This window comes from Mauremys mutica, chromosome 11, assembly GCF_020497125.1.
Source record: "Mauremys mutica isolate MM-2020 ecotype Southern chromosome 11, ASM2049712v1, whole genome shotgun sequence".
Lineage (NCBI taxonomy): Eukaryota > Metazoa > Chordata > Testudines > Geoemydidae > Mauremys > Mauremys mutica.
Window position 1 is genome coordinate 81814657 of NC_059082.1, and position 21527 is coordinate 81836183.

At 47.6% G+C, this 21527-nt stretch overlaps 2 protein-coding genes across 2 annotated transcripts; one reads left to right on the top strand and one right to left on the bottom strand.

The window, feature by feature from the left end:
• Window positions 1-162: 162 nt before the first annotated feature.
• LOC123343629 (salivary glue protein Sgs-3-like) lies at window positions 163-3081 on the top strand. The gene is made up of 2 exons (XM_044978850.1): window positions 163-811; window positions 2512-3081. The coding sequence occupies exons 1-2, from the start codon at window positions 184-186 to the stop codon at window positions 2592-2594; spliced, it is 711 nt and encodes a 236-aa protein (XP_044834785.1). The 5' UTR covers window positions 163-183; the 3' UTR covers window positions 2595-3081.
• A 2044-nt stretch (window positions 3082-5125) lies between these two features.
• MSLN (mesothelin) lies at window positions 5126-21264 on the bottom strand. The gene is made up of 20 exons (XM_044981084.1): window positions 21189-21264; window positions 19784-19905; window positions 19073-19244; window positions 17818-18033; window positions 17538-17708; window positions 16212-16358; window positions 16006-16055; window positions 15429-15549; window positions 15050-15135; window positions 14241-14370; window positions 12827-13017; window positions 12006-12096; window positions 11253-11364; window positions 10378-10562; window positions 9876-10022; window positions 9495-9628; window positions 8975-9108; window positions 8181-8275; window positions 7466-7652; window positions 5126-5193 (listed from the first exon to the last, which is right to left on the bottom strand). The coding sequence occupies exons 1-20, from the start codon at window positions 21237-21239 to the stop codon at window positions 5126-5128; spliced, it is 2610 nt and encodes an 869-aa protein (XP_044837019.1). The 5' UTR covers window positions 21240-21264.
• Between the last annotated feature and the right edge of the window lie 263 nt (window positions 21265-21527).

Below are 21527 nucleotides of genomic sequence, written 5' to 3' on the forward strand. Positions count from 1 at the left end.
GACACCACTTCCCCACCTGCTATCACCTACAATGACACCATGCCCCAGAACACCACTTCCCTACCTGCTATTATCACCCCACTTTCTACCATCCACAATACCACTACTATCCACAACACCACCTCCCTACCTGCTACCACCTACAATGACACCATCCCCCACAACACCACTTCCCTACCTGTTATGATCACCCCACTTTCTGCCATTTACAATACCACTACTACCCACAACACCACTTCCCCACCTGCTACCACCTACAATGTCATTACCCCCTACAACACCACTTCCCCACCTGCTACCATCCACAATACCACTACTACCCACAACACCACTTCCCCGCCTGCTACCACCCATATCACCATCCTACCTGCTACTATCCACACTACCATGTCCCCAACTGCTATTATCACCCCAACTAGCATCACCCACAATACCACAGCCCTACCTGCTACCTCCCTACCTGGCCCCACCCACAACACCACCTTCATCACCTCCCCCAAGAAGCCTGTCACTCCACACCAGCCCACCCCAAACTCCACCACCCCATCTCCCATCACCTCCACATCCACCCAAAAGACTGTCCTCACCCCAGCTGGCAGCACCACAACATTCACTAGCAAGTCAACCCCTACCTCAACAGCTACCACTCCCACAAGCCCTGGCAAGACGGCTGTTCCTCCTGCACCGGCCACCACCGTGTCTTCCACAACCATGATCACCCCCAAGACAGCCACTAAAAAACCAGCTACCAATACGACATGGCCACCAAAGCCACTACCACCAGGATACATCATTCTTGAACCGGTCACCGGTATGTATCTGTACAATGCATGGAAGTTAGGAAGAAGGAAAGTCTCAGGAAACAATCCCGGTGAAAAAATACCCCGTGACTAACGGTCATTTGAGTCTCTTGATGACCAGCACCAGAATATGCGTTCTGTTATTAGTAAGGGCACTCATTAGAGCTGTTGGCAAATGAAGCAATGACACCTCACTGGGGAGTGCTATCATTTCACAGTATGAAACGTGCTGCCACCAGATACCGCGTGCATTGCAGTCCAGTCAGGCACGTCTTAGACATATTTACACATGCTCTGGGTATGTCTTCACTGCACAGTTCCCATGGGCTCTTAGCAAGTGCAAACTCCCCTGCCATCCACACCGAAAAACCTCACACCAGGGTCTGGACGTGCTTTGAGCTGAGATTGGCTGACACGGCTGGGGGAGTGGGGATTTGAGCCTAGGCTGCAGGTTCACATGGGCTGGAATCCACCCACTTTGCAGTGAGGCTCCAGAATAATTATTTGAATGTTGGTAGTCCCCCAATGCTTTCCCACAACCCCCCTGGAAGGACAGACAAAGCCTTCTGCAATTGACACAGTTGACTGGGAAAGAATCCTAGCGCGCCGCAGTGCCATTCCCCCAGGCCCACACGGGCGAGTGAGGAAGCGGGAATGCGTGTAGGGCTTTGCAGTGGGGATGCTCACGCCTGGGCTGGGCTGAGCAGGGTGCCAGGGTAATTGTGCAGTGCAGACATAGATGTATATTGGGGCCCCAGCCTCTGCCGATGTGAGCTGGTATCGCTTAACTGACCTTAGTGGAGCTGTTCCTAGTTACACCTGCTGACCATGTTTTTGGTGTATTTAGTGCTCCTGAAGCCCTTAGGGTCTCCTAACCACACACCAAGTATATCAAAGGCTGAAGCTGCTGTAGGGCAGCGTCCTCATACTGACCCAGCCAAGGGCCCATCCCTGAGCTGAAGAAACGCTCTCTGAGACAGAGGGGAGATCAGTGTCCACTGACCGGCAGCCCGTGGCCTTTTTGCTAAGGCCGCCTGCAACGGGATCCACGAATGACACATTATAATATTGTTCGCTCAAATATACCCGCCTGACTGATACCCCAGACTCATTGCACATGGCCCACTGAATCAGACAGTATTGTTGGTCATTATGGAGCGGGTGTATAATATACGGGGTTGGGAGGTGAAGCCACGGGAGCTGAACTGGAGCTAGCCTCGTCACACCCGGGCTGGAGCACAGGTGGGGAATTACACGGACAAATTCTTAAATGGCTTTTGTTTGAAAATGCTCTGCTGTCATATAGTACAAAGAGACGGCTTCTCTCAACAGTATAGACTGGTGTGGCTCCACTGAGTTCAGTGGGTTTACTCCTGCCTTACATCTGTAATACCACCACCCCAGCTGCCGTGGCCTAGTGTGAGAGGAAAACCCGTCCTTTCATGTAGCATAAGTTCTATTCCACCACGCTCCCCACCTGTTACCAGCTGTGGGGTGCTGTTGCACAGCTGGGTGTCCTTAGGGGCCTGTAGGGACAATAGGGGATGTAGGCCAAAAGGCAACTCCTCTCTGGCTACATAAAATCCCGCCAGGAGTGTCTGAATGCCAAACACAATGCCGCTCCCATCACCCCTTTGGGCATTTGGGTCTGACCACGCTGATCATATGGACAAGCCAAGTAATTCTGATTTTTATTCTTTCCATCATCCAGCATCAGGATCCAAACCAGCTTTCCATTTGCTGCATGCCTTCCCCGTTACCATCGGAATCTCCTTGTTGAGCAGGTTTCTCTAATGCCACCGCCACAGGCTCTGCCTCCACCATGTTCCCTCTGCCTTTAATTCCTCCCTGACCCAAACTAGCTGAGAGGGCAGCTGCAGACATTTCATATCCCCCCCCAAGGGAAGCAGTGATGCCATGAAAAGCAAAGACGCACAGTATATCAAGCACCGTCACTCTGATTCCCTGGGGCAATGCAATCATCCCTGAGAAAAGGGAAAGCACATTAGCGCTACGCCAAACAGCACACTGTGGGTGTTGTCGCTCAGCTGTTCGGAGAGGAGAGCAGTACAAGAATCTCACACCAGGACCAGGAGCAGCAGCATGCTGAAAAGCCCCAAAGGACCCTTCATATCGACTCACTTTGCCCCATCCGGGTATGCAAAGCCTTCTCCAGCTGAACTCCCAAGGCCAAGCCCTCCTCAGGAGCAGCACCCAATGCCTACTCTGCATCTCCTTGGTCAGCAAGGGTGAAGCCAGCCCACAGGGTTACCTGGAGGAAAGTCCAGTTATGGGGAAGGTTGCAGGAGGTAACGGACACAGGCTGAAATACTGATTCAGTTTGAAATAAACAGGGGGCTATGGTGGGCAGATGCTTTGCTGATGTAACTCCACTGGTTTCAACAGAGTGAAGCGAGCGATGAATTTGACCCACTGTTCTGTGCACGACACGTTAACGAAGCATGGTTACAAATAAAACCGATCGGGCCAAGTCCTTGGCTGGTGTAAATTGCCGCACTGCCATTGAAGTTAAGGGAGCTGCAGGAATTTACACCACCAGTGAATAATGTTATCGGGGGTGGGCACAGGGAATCACCATTTTTCCAGCCAAAAAATACAAGTCAAAATAAAGTCAGATGACTGCGAGTTCTAGTCTCCCATTACAACAACCTGGACCTCTCCACCATGCTGGGGTCTTTGATCCGCTGGGCATCAGTGTCACCATATGGCTAACAGGAACCTATCTGGCTTCAGTTCCGAAATCTTTAGGATTTCAGGCTGCGAGGCAGGCATGAGCCTGGAAGACACACATTCCTACTAGATAAATACTAGTCATAATACTATGATCAGTTGTATTGTGGTTGGGTTGGGCTCCATATTGATCTGACAAGGGGCTCCACTCTGCCACCCTTACTTACATGGAGTAGTACTTGAGCCCACAAGTAGTCCCATTGGAAACACAATTGAAACTCATGGAGTAAGTCACTGCCCACTGTAAGAGGCGCAGAATTGTGTCTATTATTCTTGTGCTATAAACACAGTAGTGTCATGTGTCCATCTGATAGCTCTGCCAGAAATCCTATAGATGTGTTTAATTTTTTTAGTTTGGACTTATGAGAGATCTTTGATCAGGATTTGTTCAAGCCATGCCAAAGCCACTTGGGTGGGAACATTTATGAAAAAGAGTGTATATGGATTATCATTTTACTGCTGTATAGGCAACGTCAGGCAAAGTATTTTACTTTTTCCTAACCATAGATGTCCCGATGTGTACAATGCTTTCAGTTTAAGCTGTCTTGCTGCGTAGTTTTAATAAAATATACCAGTTCCTTTCAGAGATTGTTTTGAGTTCCTCCACCTGTTTAGAAATGCAGTTGCTATTTCTGTATATCTCCTCCAACCAGGCTTGAATTCTCAGTCTTATATTCCAATAACTCTCCTATAAATTCTCCCCAGTGAAGTGAACAGAGGGGAAAAATTGGGAAGGGAACCTCAGAGTTGGTCTCTTCCCGCCAGGTCCTCTACCTTCATGGTTTCTTACATCATGGGTTGAAGAGATTCTTATACATCTTCTTCCTGAGGGCAAGTCAATGGGGCTAGTAGACTGAGCGAGTGCTCTTCCATGTGAGGAAAGGTTGCACAGTGTAGCCAGAAGTGAGCAGTGACTCATAGGGCTTTCATTAAATGTGCAAGTGAAGTGGTCAGAGGCAAAACACGTGGGTGTGAGTGTGATAGCTGTCTATCACCACCACTCCATCCCAGGTTTTGCACAATGTCCAGTTCATGCTGGAACAAGCCATTTTGGAGCTGTTCGTCAGTTCTATAGAGATCTCCAGCTAGGACTGACCATTTCAATAAACCTGCAAAATTATTTACCTTACTGCTGAGATCCTTTGTATTCAAAGTTGTGGTGACCTGTGGCACAGCACTGTCTCTCATACTCAGTGAAACCCTACAAATGTGTAAACGGTGACACTTCCAAGCTGGAAATTCTCACTGACCCATGAGCATTTCCTCCTATGTTATCAGAAAAACGAGGCATTTAAACAACATTAATGGGAAGCAAAAGGTCTAGCCTGCACAGCTATATGCTTGGATGAAATAAATTGGTATATCCCTCTGGAATGCCTTAAATTTTTTCTTCCTCTCTCTGGTTTTAACCAGAAATTCCATCTTGGACCTGAGAAACCTTCCCACTGAGAGTTTTGTTGAACCTGGTACATGCCATGAAGTTTCTGTTTCGACAAAAATCAATGTTTTCTGATGAAAAGCTGATGCACTGAACATTCCCCAGCCAGCTCTGCTTTTAACCCTGCAGCCCGGCTTCAGAGGCTGTGCCTGGTGAGGAAGACCCTTGACTGCTTCCTGAACATCTGGACTGTCCTCAGCTCCCCTGCAAGTGACATCAGCCACCGGAGAAGTAGGGGCAACTGAGCTTCTTTCCACTCCACCACCACTCGGGCTAGGGGACCCTGGCTGGGGCCACAGGAAGTGAGTGGCATCCTCATGACAGCATCCTGGCTGGCCACCAACTACCCATCCTGATCCTCTGAGCGCATGAGCAGCAGAGTAGGAGGCCAGGGGCTGTCTGACTTTCTTACCATCTCTGTGCCCCCAACCAAGCCAAGGGAAACTAGTCAGTGACACCAGATCTCAATGGCTCCCAGGTACTCTATATTCCACACCTGCTGCCCATAAAGAAGAGGAAAACATGGCTAACGTCTGTCACATCTCTCTCGGGTTATAGAACATGCAGCGTGCAGTGAGGCCTGGTTATAGCCACAGGTCTGTGTTTACAAGGACCATCCGGGTGTGCACACAACAACCCGATCTTACATTTGCCCTCTCGTCCTATTCCAGCCCCAGGGTTCGTCACAATCACTCATTGAGCCGTGGCCTTATTTAGACTCTGAGGTTGGTAGGATGGGCTCTGCATCTCCTTTCCCCTTCCAGCAGGCACTGGCATGCTCCGGGCATGGCAAAATAATAATATTGTCTTGTTAAATAAAGGTGTGTGTGATTTAAGGCAAAAGGCTCAGGGCATGATAATTAGTCAGTCAGTGCACGTCTCAGGCTCATGCCAAGCAGAGGTTCCTGAGCGCATTCTTCCTCTCCTGGGAAAGCCGGTCGGACACGCTTAGGTGACTCATTGAGGCTGGTAGGGACAATACCACCTTTTCAGTGCTCACTGAGGTGCAAAATAGCTGAGTGTTGAGAAGAGGATTAAACTCTCCCCAGCCGGAAAGAGACCAGGGCTGAAAAACTTCAGCTTTCGCCAGCAAGGCGAGAGAGAAGAGTAGCCGACACGTTTGGGATTCCTGACTGTTTATTTTGGCCAATACTCACAGTACAATGTAGACCCTGGTCTGTGCATCACAGAACGGAGCATGGCGCTATTAATCCTGCCGTCTTGCTTCAGCAATTTTCAACCCAGTTCCTTTATATTTTTTTAAAAACCACCCAATGATTTCCATGCCCTGTCCACAGAGCCTTGCAGCGGGCAAATAGCAAGCTTTCAATAAATTCTTAAGCATGCACGATATCCCAATACCAGCCCATCCTCGAACCCCTTGGCCTACTGGGCTAATACCATGTATGTAGTAAGATTACAATTATTTATTATTTGCTTTGTGTGGTAGGACCTATGGGCCCCAGTCATGGACCAGGATTTCGTGGCGCTAGGTGCTGTACAAATGCAGAGCAAGCAGAGGGTCCCTGCCCGGAAGAGCTCACAATCTTGTTTTCAAACTGAATTAATAAAAAAAGGAAAGCAGCTAAGTTGGCTCCTGCTCCCACACATGCTGCCTGCTGATATAGGGTTTTCCCTGCAGTTGTATGTTTCTGGGTCTTCCTGTGACACACCGTAGAGAAACCAAGATTTAGTTCCCCTTTCCTGTTTGCTGGGGTGAAGCTTTTCACGACAGGAATGAAGTCAGGAGAACACTTAGGAGCAATGCAGGCAGTAGGTGGAACATGCTGACGCTGGTCCTCAGAGAGGCTGATGTTGGATCTAGAGAAACGAGACAAAATGTAACTGCCAAGGAACTGAACACTCAGCTGCCATCATTTCCTGTCCTCTCTGGTAACATCCAGGGAAGATCTGCAACCCCCTGACTAGGACTTTGGGACAACTGAAATATCCCTCCCAGATTATCCATCCCAGGTTTCACCGAACATCCAACACATTTTTGAAGTGTTTAGCTGGTTCTATTGAGTTCTCCAGACAGAATGGATGTTTTCAATAAAGCTGTTGGATTATTTATCTTAATACGGGGCCTTACTGCATAGATTCAAAGTCCTGGTAAATTATGGCACAGCATCATGCAGTCACATACGCTTTACTGACATGTAACTGTAACCTACATGCCTCCTGGGTGTGGTGCTCTGTCCCTTCTACTGGCCCCGAGACCACTTACAGAGAGATTAATGCATCTGCTGTACAGCCTTAGCTAAGGGCCATATGGCTTTTAGCTCATGCAGTAGAGGCTCATGCATTTAGCTCCAGAGACCCCAGGTTCAATCCTGCCTGACGACGACTGGGGTCTGTCGGTGTTACACAACTGTGAAACTTCTGAACCAGAAATGATCACGATTGTTCCCCACTTTATCAGAAAAAGGGGCATCTAAGCACAGTTGATGGAAACCAAAAGCCGTGTATTTCATACTTTCAAACTTGGGTGGAATACTGATATATCCATCTGGTATTCCCCCAGTGAGCCCAATGCCCAGTTTATCCAGCTCAGACTGTCTCTGTAGTCGGATCCAGTCCTTTACAGGTGAATTGTATTGTTGTTTTTTCAGATCTTCAAGATTTAGTCCCAGCAAGCCCTTGATATCGTCAGCTGTTAGATTCTAGGGGAAAAGCAAATTAGAACAGTTGAGGGCAAGATTTTCGAAAGGGGCTTCTGTATTATAAATAAAATGTAAAATTACCAATAATATTTCTGGCCCAGCCCAAAGCTAGAAGGCTTGGGAAGTACCCTTTTGGGGGCAGGCATTAACTTTAAAATAAGTGTTTGTAGAGTGTTTAGCACAATGGGGTCTCTACCGCTGCTACTACTGCTAGAGAGCCTGATCTTGGGAGATTCCTGACATCTGGATAAACATCCAAAATGAAGCTCCAAACCAAATCTGCATCCCTTAGGAGGCAGCATCCCCCAGGCTCAATTCAGATCTCACTTACGCTGGTGTCACTCCACTGATGGAGTGACTCACTCTGGCCTGACTCCAATCTCACAATGGTTTTACACTGGAGTCAATCCTCTGAGTGTGGTGGAGTGACTCCTGATAGACACCAGTGTAAGCGGGATCAGAATCAGCCAGCCAATGCGTCTCAGATGTGAGTCAGGGAGCAACTTTTCACAGTACGGTCAGACTCACCAGCACGGAGTCTTTTTTCAAGCTCATGAAAGTTCCGATATCCATGTTCACGTTATCTTTGCTGAGAGCTCTTAGGTCCTCTCCAGGAGCACCGGCTGGGGTGGGAAAGAAACAAAATGAAGCAAACCCAGAAAGCACGGCTGACGTTCTGAGACAAACCCACAGGGATTCTCTGGCAATCCCTTGGAAATCAACGGGGTCGTTCCAAGGATGACTTTGGCCCCAGATGTTCAGTGATTGTGCAGCGTGTGAATAACTGTGAGGCCATGAAGGGCCAACAGTTCGTAGTCTGCATAGACCTTATTAGCCAGGTCGTGTGGATCATGTGGCCCAGACTTGGTATTTACACCTTCACGGTGTAGGCAGCCTTCGTGCGCTGGGGCCCGCAGCACAACTCTCCCATAGAGATGGAGACTAACCCATTGGGTCAACGCCTAGTGCTAGTCCTGCTTCCAGTTGCCCCATCAGACTGAATACAGACCGATCCCATCCACATGGAGCCCAGCAGAGATGTAAGTTTGGGTCCATCAGGGTTTGATGTACAAATTTCGGGGGGATTTCAAATCAGGCAGGTTTGCACCCCGCCCCCCAATCTCTTGTGAAAGTTTTGCACAGCTGTAAAATAGAAAAGGGCCTGAAACCAAAGCCTCTGATCCAGCCCTCCCGAACCTTCACTCCCCAGATCCAAACACCCTCAAACTCTGCAGAAGTTCTGATCTGGACTCAACCGGAAGGCTCAGCCCATCTCGACTGTCAGTACTGCTTTATGTTGGTCATGGAGTCCTTCTGCTTACTTAGATATGGCTTGATGAGGTTGTAATAAGCCGGGAACTGGCTGCGTTGGTCGGAGAAAGCTTGCTTAGCTTTGGGGTACAGGATGTCTTTTGTAGACTGAGGGCAGGCTGAAGGGTCCAGCGACTTGGCCATTCTGCAGAAAAGTGAAGATTTGGGGAGATAAAAGCTTGCATCACTTCTCCCTTTGGAAATCTTGCACCATCATGAACAATGATCTGAGTTTCTTTTTGCTGTACCTGAGAACCCTATGCCCCAATACCCACTGAAGTAAGTCAAGGGTCGTATAGACACAAATAAGCTAATAGTCAGAGAGAAGTTAAGACAAGTGACATGCCCAAAGGTCATACATCAGCTAAGTGGCAGAGTTGGGAGTGCAGTTCCTGACATCTAGGCTTGGGCACTAACCGCCATTGTGGTTAACACTGCTTCCTGGATTAGGTTGTGTTAGATGAAGAGAAAAGGAACCTGCATTGGCTGGCTGGGAAAATAGAAACAAAAAAGATCAGATCCTTCACTCACTTGAGGTTGCTGGGCTCTATCATTTTCAACTGGGGCTCCTTCAGAAGGCATATATATCTTGTACCGATTGCATTCAGAGCAGTGATGTTCAGTGGGTTTCCCAAGTCAGTGTATTTTGTGATAAACAGAGCAGCCTACAAATGTTTTTAAAAAGAAGTTGAATCACCTGGAAGCATTCCTCCCGCCCGCCCCTGCCCCCCAGAGCGAAGCAAATGTACACGACACACAAAACCAAAACCAAAATAAAAAAGGTTGGTCCAGTGATCCAGGATGGGCCACCCAACTTTGAATAAAATAAGCGGCTCCCACGAAAATAAGGATCTCCTAAACCATGGAGCAAACCCAAAGAAACAGGTAAGCACTGAGATGCCAGCTAATTACCTGCTCATCAGGAGGCTCATTGCTTAGCAGGAAGGCAAGTGTATGTGCTGAGGTTATATTCCATTTTTTAATGTCATCGGTGGTGACAAAGGAAGAGATGGCCCCAAGGTTGGGAATTATCTTCTCAGGGTATCCATTGGGATACAGCTGTGGACAAACAGATATTATAATCATGGTAACTCGCTATATTTTTCTGATGGTGTAAGAGGGCTGTAGGGCAATGGAGAAGCAGGACCAACAGGTCGACAGATGAATAGATGTGTTCTCTTTCCCTGCACATTCCCCAGCACCCCACCCATGGCCACACATGCTCTCTGCATCACCCACACCCACACTCGCCATCTGGTCATGTTCAGACACAAGCTTGCTCCGTCCCCTCGATCACACCAGCCGTCTTGGGAAGAAGAGAGCTGGACACGTTCTCTGGATCTCTTCCCTGACAGCTAGAGCTTATAAACAAATGCGTGAGTAGATGCTTTGATGGCCTTCTGCAGTGCATTACCTCATCCAGCTTCTTCTTCAGCACAGCCAATTGCTGATCAGTGAAGGGGTATTGCGCCATTTGGTCCAGGTGGTCCGCCAGGGTGACACCCTGCAAACAGGCCTGTAATTCCTCAGGGGTATAGTAAATAGGCATGAGTTCATCCTTTACCATCTCCTCTGTTATATTCTTACCCTCCGGGCACCCTGTGGAAGCAAGTATCAGACATCTCCAGCGTTACAGGGCTTTTGCTTTAAGCACTGAATAATTACAGCCTCATAATCCTGCATTATCGGCTACCCCAAAACCCAAGACGGGATAAGACAATTAGAGCTAAACAGTGCCTCTAGGGGGCGCTGCGGATCACCAATCCAGCAGCCGTTGCACAAACCCTCCAGGAATGTAGAAGGAGACTGCCCTTGAATGAGTGAAGGGCGGGGGTGGATGAAGGATCTTCCCTTCCCCGTTCCTTCTGAGGAGTCTAGCACCAGCCATGGGACCTGACACAAGTAGCCCTTCCAAGTTGTGGGCATATGCCCAGCTCTGCCATGGGGTACGAACGCTGTGGATGAAAAGGCCTCTTTTGGCCCTCTCAATCTCCTGGTGTACCTACCCGAAGCCAGGCACAACTTCTTCAGTTTTACATGCCAAGGTCTAACTCAGGGTATTATTAATAGCCAGGAGCCCCCCAGCCCACTAGGCCCTTCCATGGAACTGGGTCATCAGGTGGCTGTGGGTTTTCCCAGGGTTGTGGCAGGTGCAAGGAGAAGCTCTGTTTAGATGTTCCCAGGAGGCCCCACAAGACCAAGCCTGAGCCCTGTCACTAGGGCCAAGGATAACTAAACGCAAACGAGCGTCAGGCTGAAATTGATGTGCCCAGGTAGCATCTCACGTACCGGCAGCGCGTTTCCACCTGGAAGGCAGGAGGTTTTTAACAATGGAGGCCAGCTGCTCTCTCGGCAATGGTGAATCATGCATAAAGCTTTTCAGCCAAGGGGTTAAAACGTTCTGCAAAGAAAATAAATCAACAGGGGTGTGAGGTTTGCAGCTCCTGTGTGTTTTTCTGTGGCCACTTACATAGCCAGGAACCTTGTTACTCAGCTAAGTGTTTACAAGTACTATGGAGACTAGAAATCACCACCGCCTGCTCCAGAGCTAACGACCCTTCTTTGGAGACTTTCAAAGGCTCAAGCAGGTCTGGTGTGTTCTGTCCACTATAGGGGCCGGGCAGTGGTGCACACACACACACACACACACAAGCCACTCACCAAAGCATCGCTACCCCCTGTACTTCCTGTTCTATTTAAATAACGTTGCATGAACTTTCCCAATCACCACCTACAGCATTACTTTAAAGTGTTCAATCTACAGTGTGATAATCATCTAGATCTCTATTCTTGCCAATTTCACTGGAAAGCTGGTACCTGTTGCGGCAGTAACATCACTCGCGACACACACAGACTGGGGCTATAAAGCCAAGCCTGGCCACTAATTAGCCTCATTAATAAAGCTATTTGCAACGGGGGCTTGCTTTTGCACTGGTAACATCAATGGGACTTTTGCCATCGATTTTACTGGGAGCAAAATCAGGCCTCGCGCATACATCCTGGACACTTCAGGAAGCAGCAAGATGCCCGTTTGTAACATACCTGAGGGATCTTTTGCAGGATATTACGATCAAATAGACGGAATAGTCCACTGAGCTCATTCAGGGTGGAAGCTGACCACTCTGAAGGGGGCCTGAAAACACAAAATCATGCCTGATCAGCTTCCAGAAGAGGGAGAACTCCTTTGGGATCCTTTTCATACTAGGAGCTGCAGAGCTTATACCCTTGTAACATTTTGATTGAAAAAAAAATGGAAATGTTTGCATCATATAATCCTCTCCCCACTTTTCTCCAACAGGGCATGGCTAATCGTCATCACTGGGGACATGAACTCCAGGATCGGCGAGCCAGTTTTAATAATTAAATTAATACAAAGAATGAATAGCGAAGAACTCTGAATGTTTATAGTTGATCATTCCATGCAAGGATCACAAAGCACTTTCTGCAGGCAGAGAAATTACTGCTTCTTCCCATTAGATGGGGGAAGGCACAGAGAGATTCAGTGACTTCCCGTACAGCAGGCAGGGTCATAGCCAGGACTAGAACTGCAGGTCTCCCTAGCTCACGGGTTGCTGCTTAGCTATTAGCCCATCCAGCCTAGATCCAGACTGCCACCTGAATCTGAGTCAAAACCGCCGAGGTTCCGAAAAGTTTGGTTAACTTATTTCTCCCCACCCCAAGTTTGTCCTGCATCTGCCTTTCCAGGTGTTGGGCAGGTTCAGAAGGGCTGTTAAGAGAAATGGCTGCTCAAACTATATTTCTGATCTGACTAGAACCAGGTCGGAAAGCTTGTTCCCAGAAGCTTCATCTGACCTGATCGGCTCGCTAAACCCCAAAGGAAGCGAATCCAATGGCAATCCTACCCGAACTGAGTGCTTCCGCTGCTGAGGACATTTCTGATAGCCTCTTCTTGACTGGGCATGAAGGATTCACATTCATTTAACTGCGGCAGCAAACTCCCACTGGAACTTCTGATGTATTCTTCACCGAGGTCACAAACCAAGTGGCCCAGAATCTCTGCGTTTTCTTCGCTCACCGTGGTGCCAGGAATTTTCTAGGTTCAGAAAATAGATGTGGTCAGTAAAAAGGGAAGAATGCTAGCTCTGGAGAATTCACAGGGCTGCTGACATTCTTATTCCTTAGAGGGGCGTCCTAGACACAGAGTTTGGGTCTGGATTGTGGCTTGAATTTCATCCCCAGGCCTTTGATACAGAGGCCAGGCGTGTGATGTGTGCATTTGGATCTGTGCTTCCCCAGAGTTTGTGGATAGATGTGGCTTGGGCCTCTCTAGACTTTCTGCAGAGTTTCTTGCTGTGCAGGCTAAGGATCTAATATGGGAAATCAACCCTCATGCCTCCAGGCACAGACTCAGTTCTGCAGAGGTCAGGAAGGAATTTCCCCTCCCCTGTTCAGCACTGCACACTGAGCTAAGTGCATCTGGGGGTGGGGCAGTTTTGTTGGTGTAACAAGCCTGCCTTCTTGTGGAAGCACCTTTCCTGATCCTTTCCTTGTTCTCCCCTCCTGCTGGTGACTTACTCCCTCACCCCTTCCTCTGGTACTGGACTACCAGGACCAATGGCAGGAGAGGATACTGGACCAGGTGGACAAATGGGCTGATCCAGAATGGTTCCTACAGCCCTTTTTTTCAGGTGACATTTCTTCTACATTCTCAAAGCATCTGAGATTTACATGTTAAAAGACATGGGCCAGAGCACTTCCTTTCTGTAGCATTATCCCAAATTCATGGCCACTTAAAGCAGAATTCCACAGGTGTCTCTTTGCTATAGTCTGGCCGCTCAGAACCGCATCCCTCGGGGTACAGAGTTCAGATCCCTCTGCTCCAAAACCACAGAGCTAAAGGACATTGTCTATTAGCTCTGAGCAGTATTATGCCACACAGGTAAACAGTTCTGAGTCCGCCCCCCCCAGGCAGTGGTGACACTTTCACACTAGTCTCATTACAGTTACATTCTGAATCCCATACGGCTCTTGGGTTCCGTACAGGAGAAATGTACATTGTCCTCTGCAGCCACACAGCCCTGGTGGCTGGAGCAATTTGTGTGAGCCGACAGCCTTGGAGACTATGACCTGGGGAAAACGCCATGGAGCCTACAATCCAGCGTTCGGGTTTTGTTGATTTGCAACATTCATTTCCGTCAAAGGTTAAGAATGAAATCTCAGCCCTTTTTCCTGTTTGCAGATATACAATCATTGTTCTCAGCCCAGCATTCAGTTCCGGGGACCCTGGCTTGTTCGTCCAGGCTACTGAATGCATACCAAACAAGCTAAGGCTTCCACTAGCAGCTGTTTCCGCTGTGGGGAATCTCTCTGCAGCAGATCAATGTTTGCTTCCCCAATGTTACTGAAGTACTGTTGACAGCTTCCGGTCCCTGCGTAATCTGAAGGGCTGGAAAGGCAAACACTCCATGAGCATCTTACTAAACAACACATTTGTTAAGTTCAAATTCACTTAAGCTGAAACACTCCCCCTGTCCCATCATCCATATTCTACAGAGTATTTCACATCCCAAACACTTTGCAATTGTTCTCCCCAGAGACCTGAATGTGTCTCTTTTCAATTATTTTTCTCCCTGGGAAATGTGCTTTGTAACCCAAGCTAGTGTTGTTCACGTCTGATGCTCTGGATACAGAAGCCCAGCAGGATATTGGCAGCGTAGAGAAATTCGGCTGCACAGTCTGGCTTTTCAGTTCACTAGATGTTGCATGTGAAAATATTCACAGAGCCAGGAAGGAATAAAAATCCAGTGTGTGCTCTAAAAAGGACACTATCAAGACAAAAATACATTGTGCAAAGCAATCTGTACCTTGATTACTAACATCCCCCCCAGATTATTACAACTAAAAAGTTTTAAATCTAATTCAGTTTTTATCTTTTCTGCAGTTTGTTTTCTTCTTGCATTTCATTCTACTTGGCTGATGCTGCCCAGATACGATGGGGATGTGTGCATTATAAATGGATATAGACTGATGCATCGCTAGGTATTTTATGGAATTCAGTGATTCTCTTCCTTCCTTCCTTCCTTGGCTGGAATAAGGCAGCAAGATGAAAGCCTTTGTGAAGTTACCTTAAAAACAGCAGCATGTCTTTAGGATAGTTGTCTAAATCCTTGGGAATGCCGTTGAGCGTCACCCTCTTAGCCAAACAACTCAGCTGAAAGTAAACCAGAGTTCAGATGAAAGAAGGAAAAACAACAAATATCTTTTCTGGGGTAAAAAAAAAAACCTAGAGAGCATGGTGCTAGGTTTGAAGAGGTTTAGGTTCTTGCAAAACCTTGTTAGCCAGGTTTTGACCTTGCCAAAGTAATGGCAGCGATTCAGATTAACACGTGGTTCAGAGCTAGGACACATCCCGCCTAAAGCAGGAGGGTTCTTGGTAAACGGGCTCAGCCTTGGAACATCTTCATGACAACAGCAACGTGGCACTCGGTGCACGTGGGGACTGACCTGGTCTTCTCCTAGCTTGACATTCTTCTGCTTCATGGTTTTGGCAAGCTGCTGAAATCTCTCTGTTTCCATCTCATTGGCTGCTGCGCAGGTGAAGCCTTGGAGGACAGAAGGGGAAAGTCTGAAAATCCAAAGGAAGCAAATTAGGTGCAGTGAGGGAGTCCTTCAGAAGAGAAGAGAGTTCGTACTGATCTTCTAGAATTAACATGCCCCTCCCAGCTCTCCTTCAAGCCCTAAAATGCCCCATACTCGGGGTCATCAAGAATAAGTGCAGGGGTGGGGGAACAGGTCTAGCCAAAGGCTCCATGCTGCTCCATATCTATTGCAGTCCAGGAGGCCGTGGTCAGGCCTTCGAGAGGCAGTGGGCCTGGGCCAGGAACTTCATTTTAGGAAATAAGACTAGGTTACGGACAAATGTTGCAAACCACCTGTAAGTGGCCCGCTGTGGCGAAACCCATTCTGTTGGGTTTTCCAGGCCTTTCCTTTCTCTTACTGTGGATGAACTTGAGGAGCACCTGCAAATCGGGACAATGGCTCAGCACACATGGAAAAGCAAAGGCAGAAAAAGAAATGCTACCTGCTGAAGTCGGACGCTGTCTTTATTACATCGTTGAAAAACATGGCGGCCTGTAGAACCAAGCCAAAGAGAATGTTAGCGTGTTACTCAACGCGTTCACATCATCTCGTTACATTCAGCTTCATTCTTAGACAGCTCCTGGGGGCAGAGCTGAACTACCACACAGGCCCACAGCTGCAGCTGACGGCAATGGCGAGACGGCTTACTTGTTCTCGGCTCCACAGTTTCTGGTTGAGCTCCTGAATGCTGGGCGTTTCGTTACCAAAAGCCAGCAGTGATTTCGGGATGTAGCTAGCCAGACTGTCTGGGACATATTTAACCAGATTGACGGGGCTCCCTGCAGCTGAAGCAATCTGAAAAATATAACCACCCCCACGTGGAGGTTAAAAACAGCAATCACTGGGAAGGGAATTACAGGTTGGAGGCAGGTAGTTTTCCCTCTGATCATCTGGGTATTCGCCAGAGAATTAATGCCAAGGAACGTTTTCTGCTTGGCGTATCTATCTGACTGTGCAAGCTGCTATGAGTCGATGCAGTGGTACAGGTGAATCTGAAAGTTCTCTCAAAGAACAGTGGCCTAGGGCGATGTGTATCTATCAGTGAGGCCCAGGCAGACAGAGCAAAGAAGAGTTTCTTGCAATGCCTGGCTTTGTGCCTTAACGCTGTTCGGCAGGCTAGAAATCGGAGTCAACATAGATAATCTCTCAGCCTGCCAGAAGGCACAGTTCATGAGTGATATTGTGCCCAAAGACATGACAATTTCCTAACTCTTCACACACAGCATTGGCAAATTAGAACAGCACAAACTAGAATGTTGCTGTAAGTCAGTCTTTCAGGAGTCCAGCAGCTGGCTTTGAATGCCAGTCGAAAGTCATAGCCTCTCCTGACGGGCACTTAACAGTGTGGAATTAACAGCGGTCTCTTTCATCTTTGTCTGGAATAATTCTCACGTGAACTTGAGGTGTAAAATTGTGGCCAGCAGAAAGGGTCAGCAGATGGGCTGATTCCCTGCAATTACAACAACAGTGGCACATATACCAATCTCCATTAGTCAGCGTATGGAGAAGGAGCTCAGCAGAGCTCATAGCAAACTGGAATATCACTCCGCCCTGGGGAGGGTCTCTGAATGGCCCTCACAACTGTTCACATGCTAGAAGCCTAAACCTTCCATCCATCTCAGACTCTTTCCCTGGGAGTGGAATTCTCCACGAACCAGCTTAGTTCAGTTTTTACTCCCTTCTGATAGAGCAGTGGCCTAGGCCTAAAACGAGACCCATCCCAGAGCGATATCAGGTTTTATTATGAGCTATCGTGGCAGGAAGCCAGGACCATCCCAACCACACACATTGCAAAGCCCTGCCCCTGCTGTAAGTGCATAAATAAGCCAGGCAGAAAATTGTCTCTGCAGGTTTGCATGTCTGGTCACGCTTCTGTGTATTCACAACACAGGGTGTTCTCAAGCAGGAAAAGTCACTACTCTCCTCAGGCTCTTCCTACACATGACACCACCTTGAAAAGAAAAGTGACCTCACCTTTTCCACAAGTGCCGTTTTCAGAGCAGAGGGCACGGTCACTATCTGCTTCACAAACCCAGGGATCTTAACAGCTTCCAAGATCACTTTTGGAGGCAGACTTTGAAGTCTGCTGCTGCTTAAGCCGGCCACCAAACTCCCTAGTGCTGCCAGGTTTTGTGCATCCAAGATCTGCAGCATAATCATAAAGACAAGGGCAAACAATTGGCCATCAATGGGTTAGAGCTACAAGACAGATAGACCAGATGCAGTATGCACACATGGCTTGCGCTCTTTGTACCTGATAGCCAGAGTTGAATAATTTGTTAACGATAGTGCTGGACTGTTCAGCATTCCAGCCATAAACTTCACTCAGGGAAGGAAGAGATGCTTTGAGGTCTCTGTCGCTGATGCCAGTCTCAATCTGCGACACGGACAGCCCGACTGCAGCCTGACCCAAGGCATTCAGGGTTTCAGGAGGGAATTGTTCAAATTTGTTCACCAGCAAGGTTGCAACCTGCAAAGAGCCCACAGTGACAGAGGAGCAATTCAGAATATCCGAGATAGTGAACCCAGCTCCCGGGGGAGGGTCATTTCAGTTCCCTTGTCTTTGGAAGTCTTAATCACTGGAATTTTACAGAGAAGACGTCAGTGACGGCCCCAGTAGCATGTCCATGGACTTTCCCAGGAAGATTAGTCAAACACTAATGTTAAAGAGGCAGTGTGTTCTAAAGCAGTCGTTCTCAACCAGGGGGACTCGTACCCCTGGGCTATGCAGAGGTCTTCCAGGCCATCAACGCCTCTAGATATTGGCCTACTTTTACAACAGGCTGCATAAAAAGCACTAGTGAATTCAGTACAAACTAAAATGTCATCCGATGACTTGCTTATACGGCTCTATAGACCGTACACTGAAATGTAAGGACAATATTTATTTTCCAATCGATTTATTTTATAATGATAAAATAATAAAATATTTTATAATGGTAAAAATGAGAAAGTCAGAGATCGTTCCGTAAGAGTGGCAGTGACATTTCTGTATATTTATGGCTGATTTTGGAAGCAAGTAGTTTTAAAGTGAGGTGAAACTTGGGGTATGCAAGACAAATCAGACTCCTGAAAGGGATCCAGAGTCGGGAAAGGTTGAGAACCACTGGTCTAAAGGAATGAGCGTGCGACTAGACAGGAAGATGTAATCCCTGCTCTCTGTCTAGCTAGGTCCACAGTCTGTGGGGAACACTGCATCTTGCTCAGTCACTGATCGGACAAGTCACTTAACGTCTCTGTGGCTCTGTTTCTTCACTGGTAGGATGGGGATAATAGCACTTCCCCATCTCGGGTGTGTGTGTGGGGGGGGGTAATGTTTGCAAAATGTTACCTGTGGTGCTAAGTATTATTAACATGGTGCAGGGTTGAGCTCTCCCCTTACAAAGAGCAAAGCAGGGGCATGGCGATGTGGGTGTAGCCATTGGGAGCTTTGTTCTTTCACAAGCTCTGGAGAATGGCTCACACCTCAGCAGGGCTGTGAGCTCCAGGTCACTAGCCAAGGGCTCTACCTGCCGCTCCTCGGTGGTCAGAGAAGGTGCAGGCCTCTCCTCGCTGGTGCCTCTGCGCATCGGACCTGGGACACAGGTTTTAGTGATCCTCCGAGCCAGATTTAAAGCGTCCTGTCTGTCAAGGTCGCTCACGGCAGAGGGGCTGAGGTAGCAAACCAATCTGTCCGGGAGGCTGGAAGTGGGGAAAAGTTAGACGTGTTAAAGGAGGGTCTGTTCCAGCCACCAATGAAAGGCAAATGTGTTTCTTGTGAGATTCTGCAGGGGGTTCTATATGCCAATGTAGATTTCCCACAATCTCTATTGGCTTTTCTGCTCTTCCAATCTCCGCAGAGTGCTGGGGCACAACGTGGATTTCCCAGAATAACCCTGCGTGCTCCCAGTTTTGAGTTGGCAGAGGGCACTGCATGACAAAGCAGATTTCCCCTGATTCGCTGAGGGCTCTGTCTGACCCACAAAGAGGTCAATTTTACAGTGTTCATCTGAGGATCAGAATTACGCTTTAAATATCATTTAGACGTAACAACAAGGAGTCCGGTGGCACCTTAAAGTCTAACAGATTTATTTGGGCATAAGCTTTCGTGGGTAAAAAACCCACTTTTTCAGATGCATCAGAAGTAACCACTCAAAATCAGCAGACAGCAAAGATATAGCTATATCAAGGCACCAAGGTACGCCACAGTTGAGCTGTAGAAGCAAGTAGTGGTATTTTACCTTGCTAGTTGGAAGCCAGGTGCAGAGGTAAGGAATGAGGTGTAATACACAGCCGTCTCCCTGGGTAAACTGAGGTTACTGATCAGTTGTAAGTTGACTGGATCTTGGGCAAATTTCTGAAGCTGAGAGGGTTGACATGCAAAAGCAGAAACAGTTTGAATGGGCATTTTAATCATATTCCTTATGGCCCTATGTGGTAGTCAGGCAAGATCGGAAGAGTCTGAATGAGGAGATTCCAACAGGTCACTAGTCAGAGCTAAACTAATAGAAGAAATGATTTGGTGTGAAAAATTGTAATCAGAAAATCTGAGCATGCACTTGACATGACCATCATCAGCTGTAGACATGTGACCTGCAATATCTTGGCTTCTGGACACAATGAGTTGGGAATAAATAATGGTAATGGAGGGAAGGTTATAAATATTGGGCTCTGCTTTTGTATGGCCTACACCTCACATGTTAAAAAATCATGAGTTGGGCCTTAAAAATCAGGAGAGTGGCTTAAAAATGGTGATATTTAAAATCAACAAATAAATGTGGGGTTTGTTTAATTTGGCCTCCGTTTTCTGAGCCCCTAGGGTACAGTTGGGTTGCATTTTAAAGCCCATTTTGAAAACTATGAAGTCTAAACACGTACTTTAAGCAAAAGCTGAGTTTCTCATGTAATAACATGATTCCAGGAGCTAAGACTTGAAGAAAAGCACCAAATATCATGCGACTGGTGCTGAGAGTTAGCCACACTGTGCTTGTCAGGGGAGCTGACTTCATGGGAGCAGGGAATACTCAGCACCTTTGAAAATCAGGCCCTTAATTTTTTTTAATCTGTTTTGCTTTTCTTATGCTCAGAGTGTGATGTGATTAGCGCCAGTTTCTCTGCAGGTGATAATGTTCATAGAATCACATATTTCAACGCCAGAAGGGACAGTTATGATCATCTGATCCAACCACCTGCATAACACACGCCAGAGAACCTCACTGAATAATGTCTGCATCAAGCCTTTGTCTGAGCTATAACATCTCTTTTAGAAAGCCGTCCGGCCTTGGAGTAAAGCCTGTTGTCGCTGCTGACTCCAATCTGGCTTCTAGGACTTACCATCCAGGAAGCCAATTTCAATGCAAGTACAGAAACTTGCCTCTGTTATAATGAGGGATGAGGAAAATAATTTGGATGTAAAAAAGACCCAAACTGACCCTTTGCTGTAAACAGCAAATCAAGTAAAACCTTTTAGAGGTTACGAAAAAAATATTTTCAAATGTTCGCATCTTCCTGGCTTTGGGCAGGAGAGGAAGAGGAATGAGCAGGTTACCCTGAGGCTGGCTGCTCTCATCTCGCCTCAGACTAGTTTTCACAGCTAATATTTTGCACGTTGCACATTCTCCTCCACCATTCGGAGCATGTACTTACAGTTGGCTCATCAGCAAAGAGCTGTAGATCTCCCACTAATGCATGCTCCATAAAGGAACCCAAATAATTTGCAAACCAAGCAGTGGAGCTCAGGCTTGGGAGAGCTGCATTGTAGCAATTCTGCTTCGGTCCTGCAAAACATGGATAACCCCCTTGTAAAACTAAGGCTCCAAACTGCAATCTGAAATCGGCTGAGCCGACTAGCCTCTGAATGCAGAGCAGAGGTCAACAGAAAACTTCCCCAAGTGTTTGTGCTCATAAATAATCTAGAGGTCTTTACATGTCGAGGTGTTAATTTGTGCTGGTTGTGTACAGCCCTGAGTAAAACTGCACGTGAGC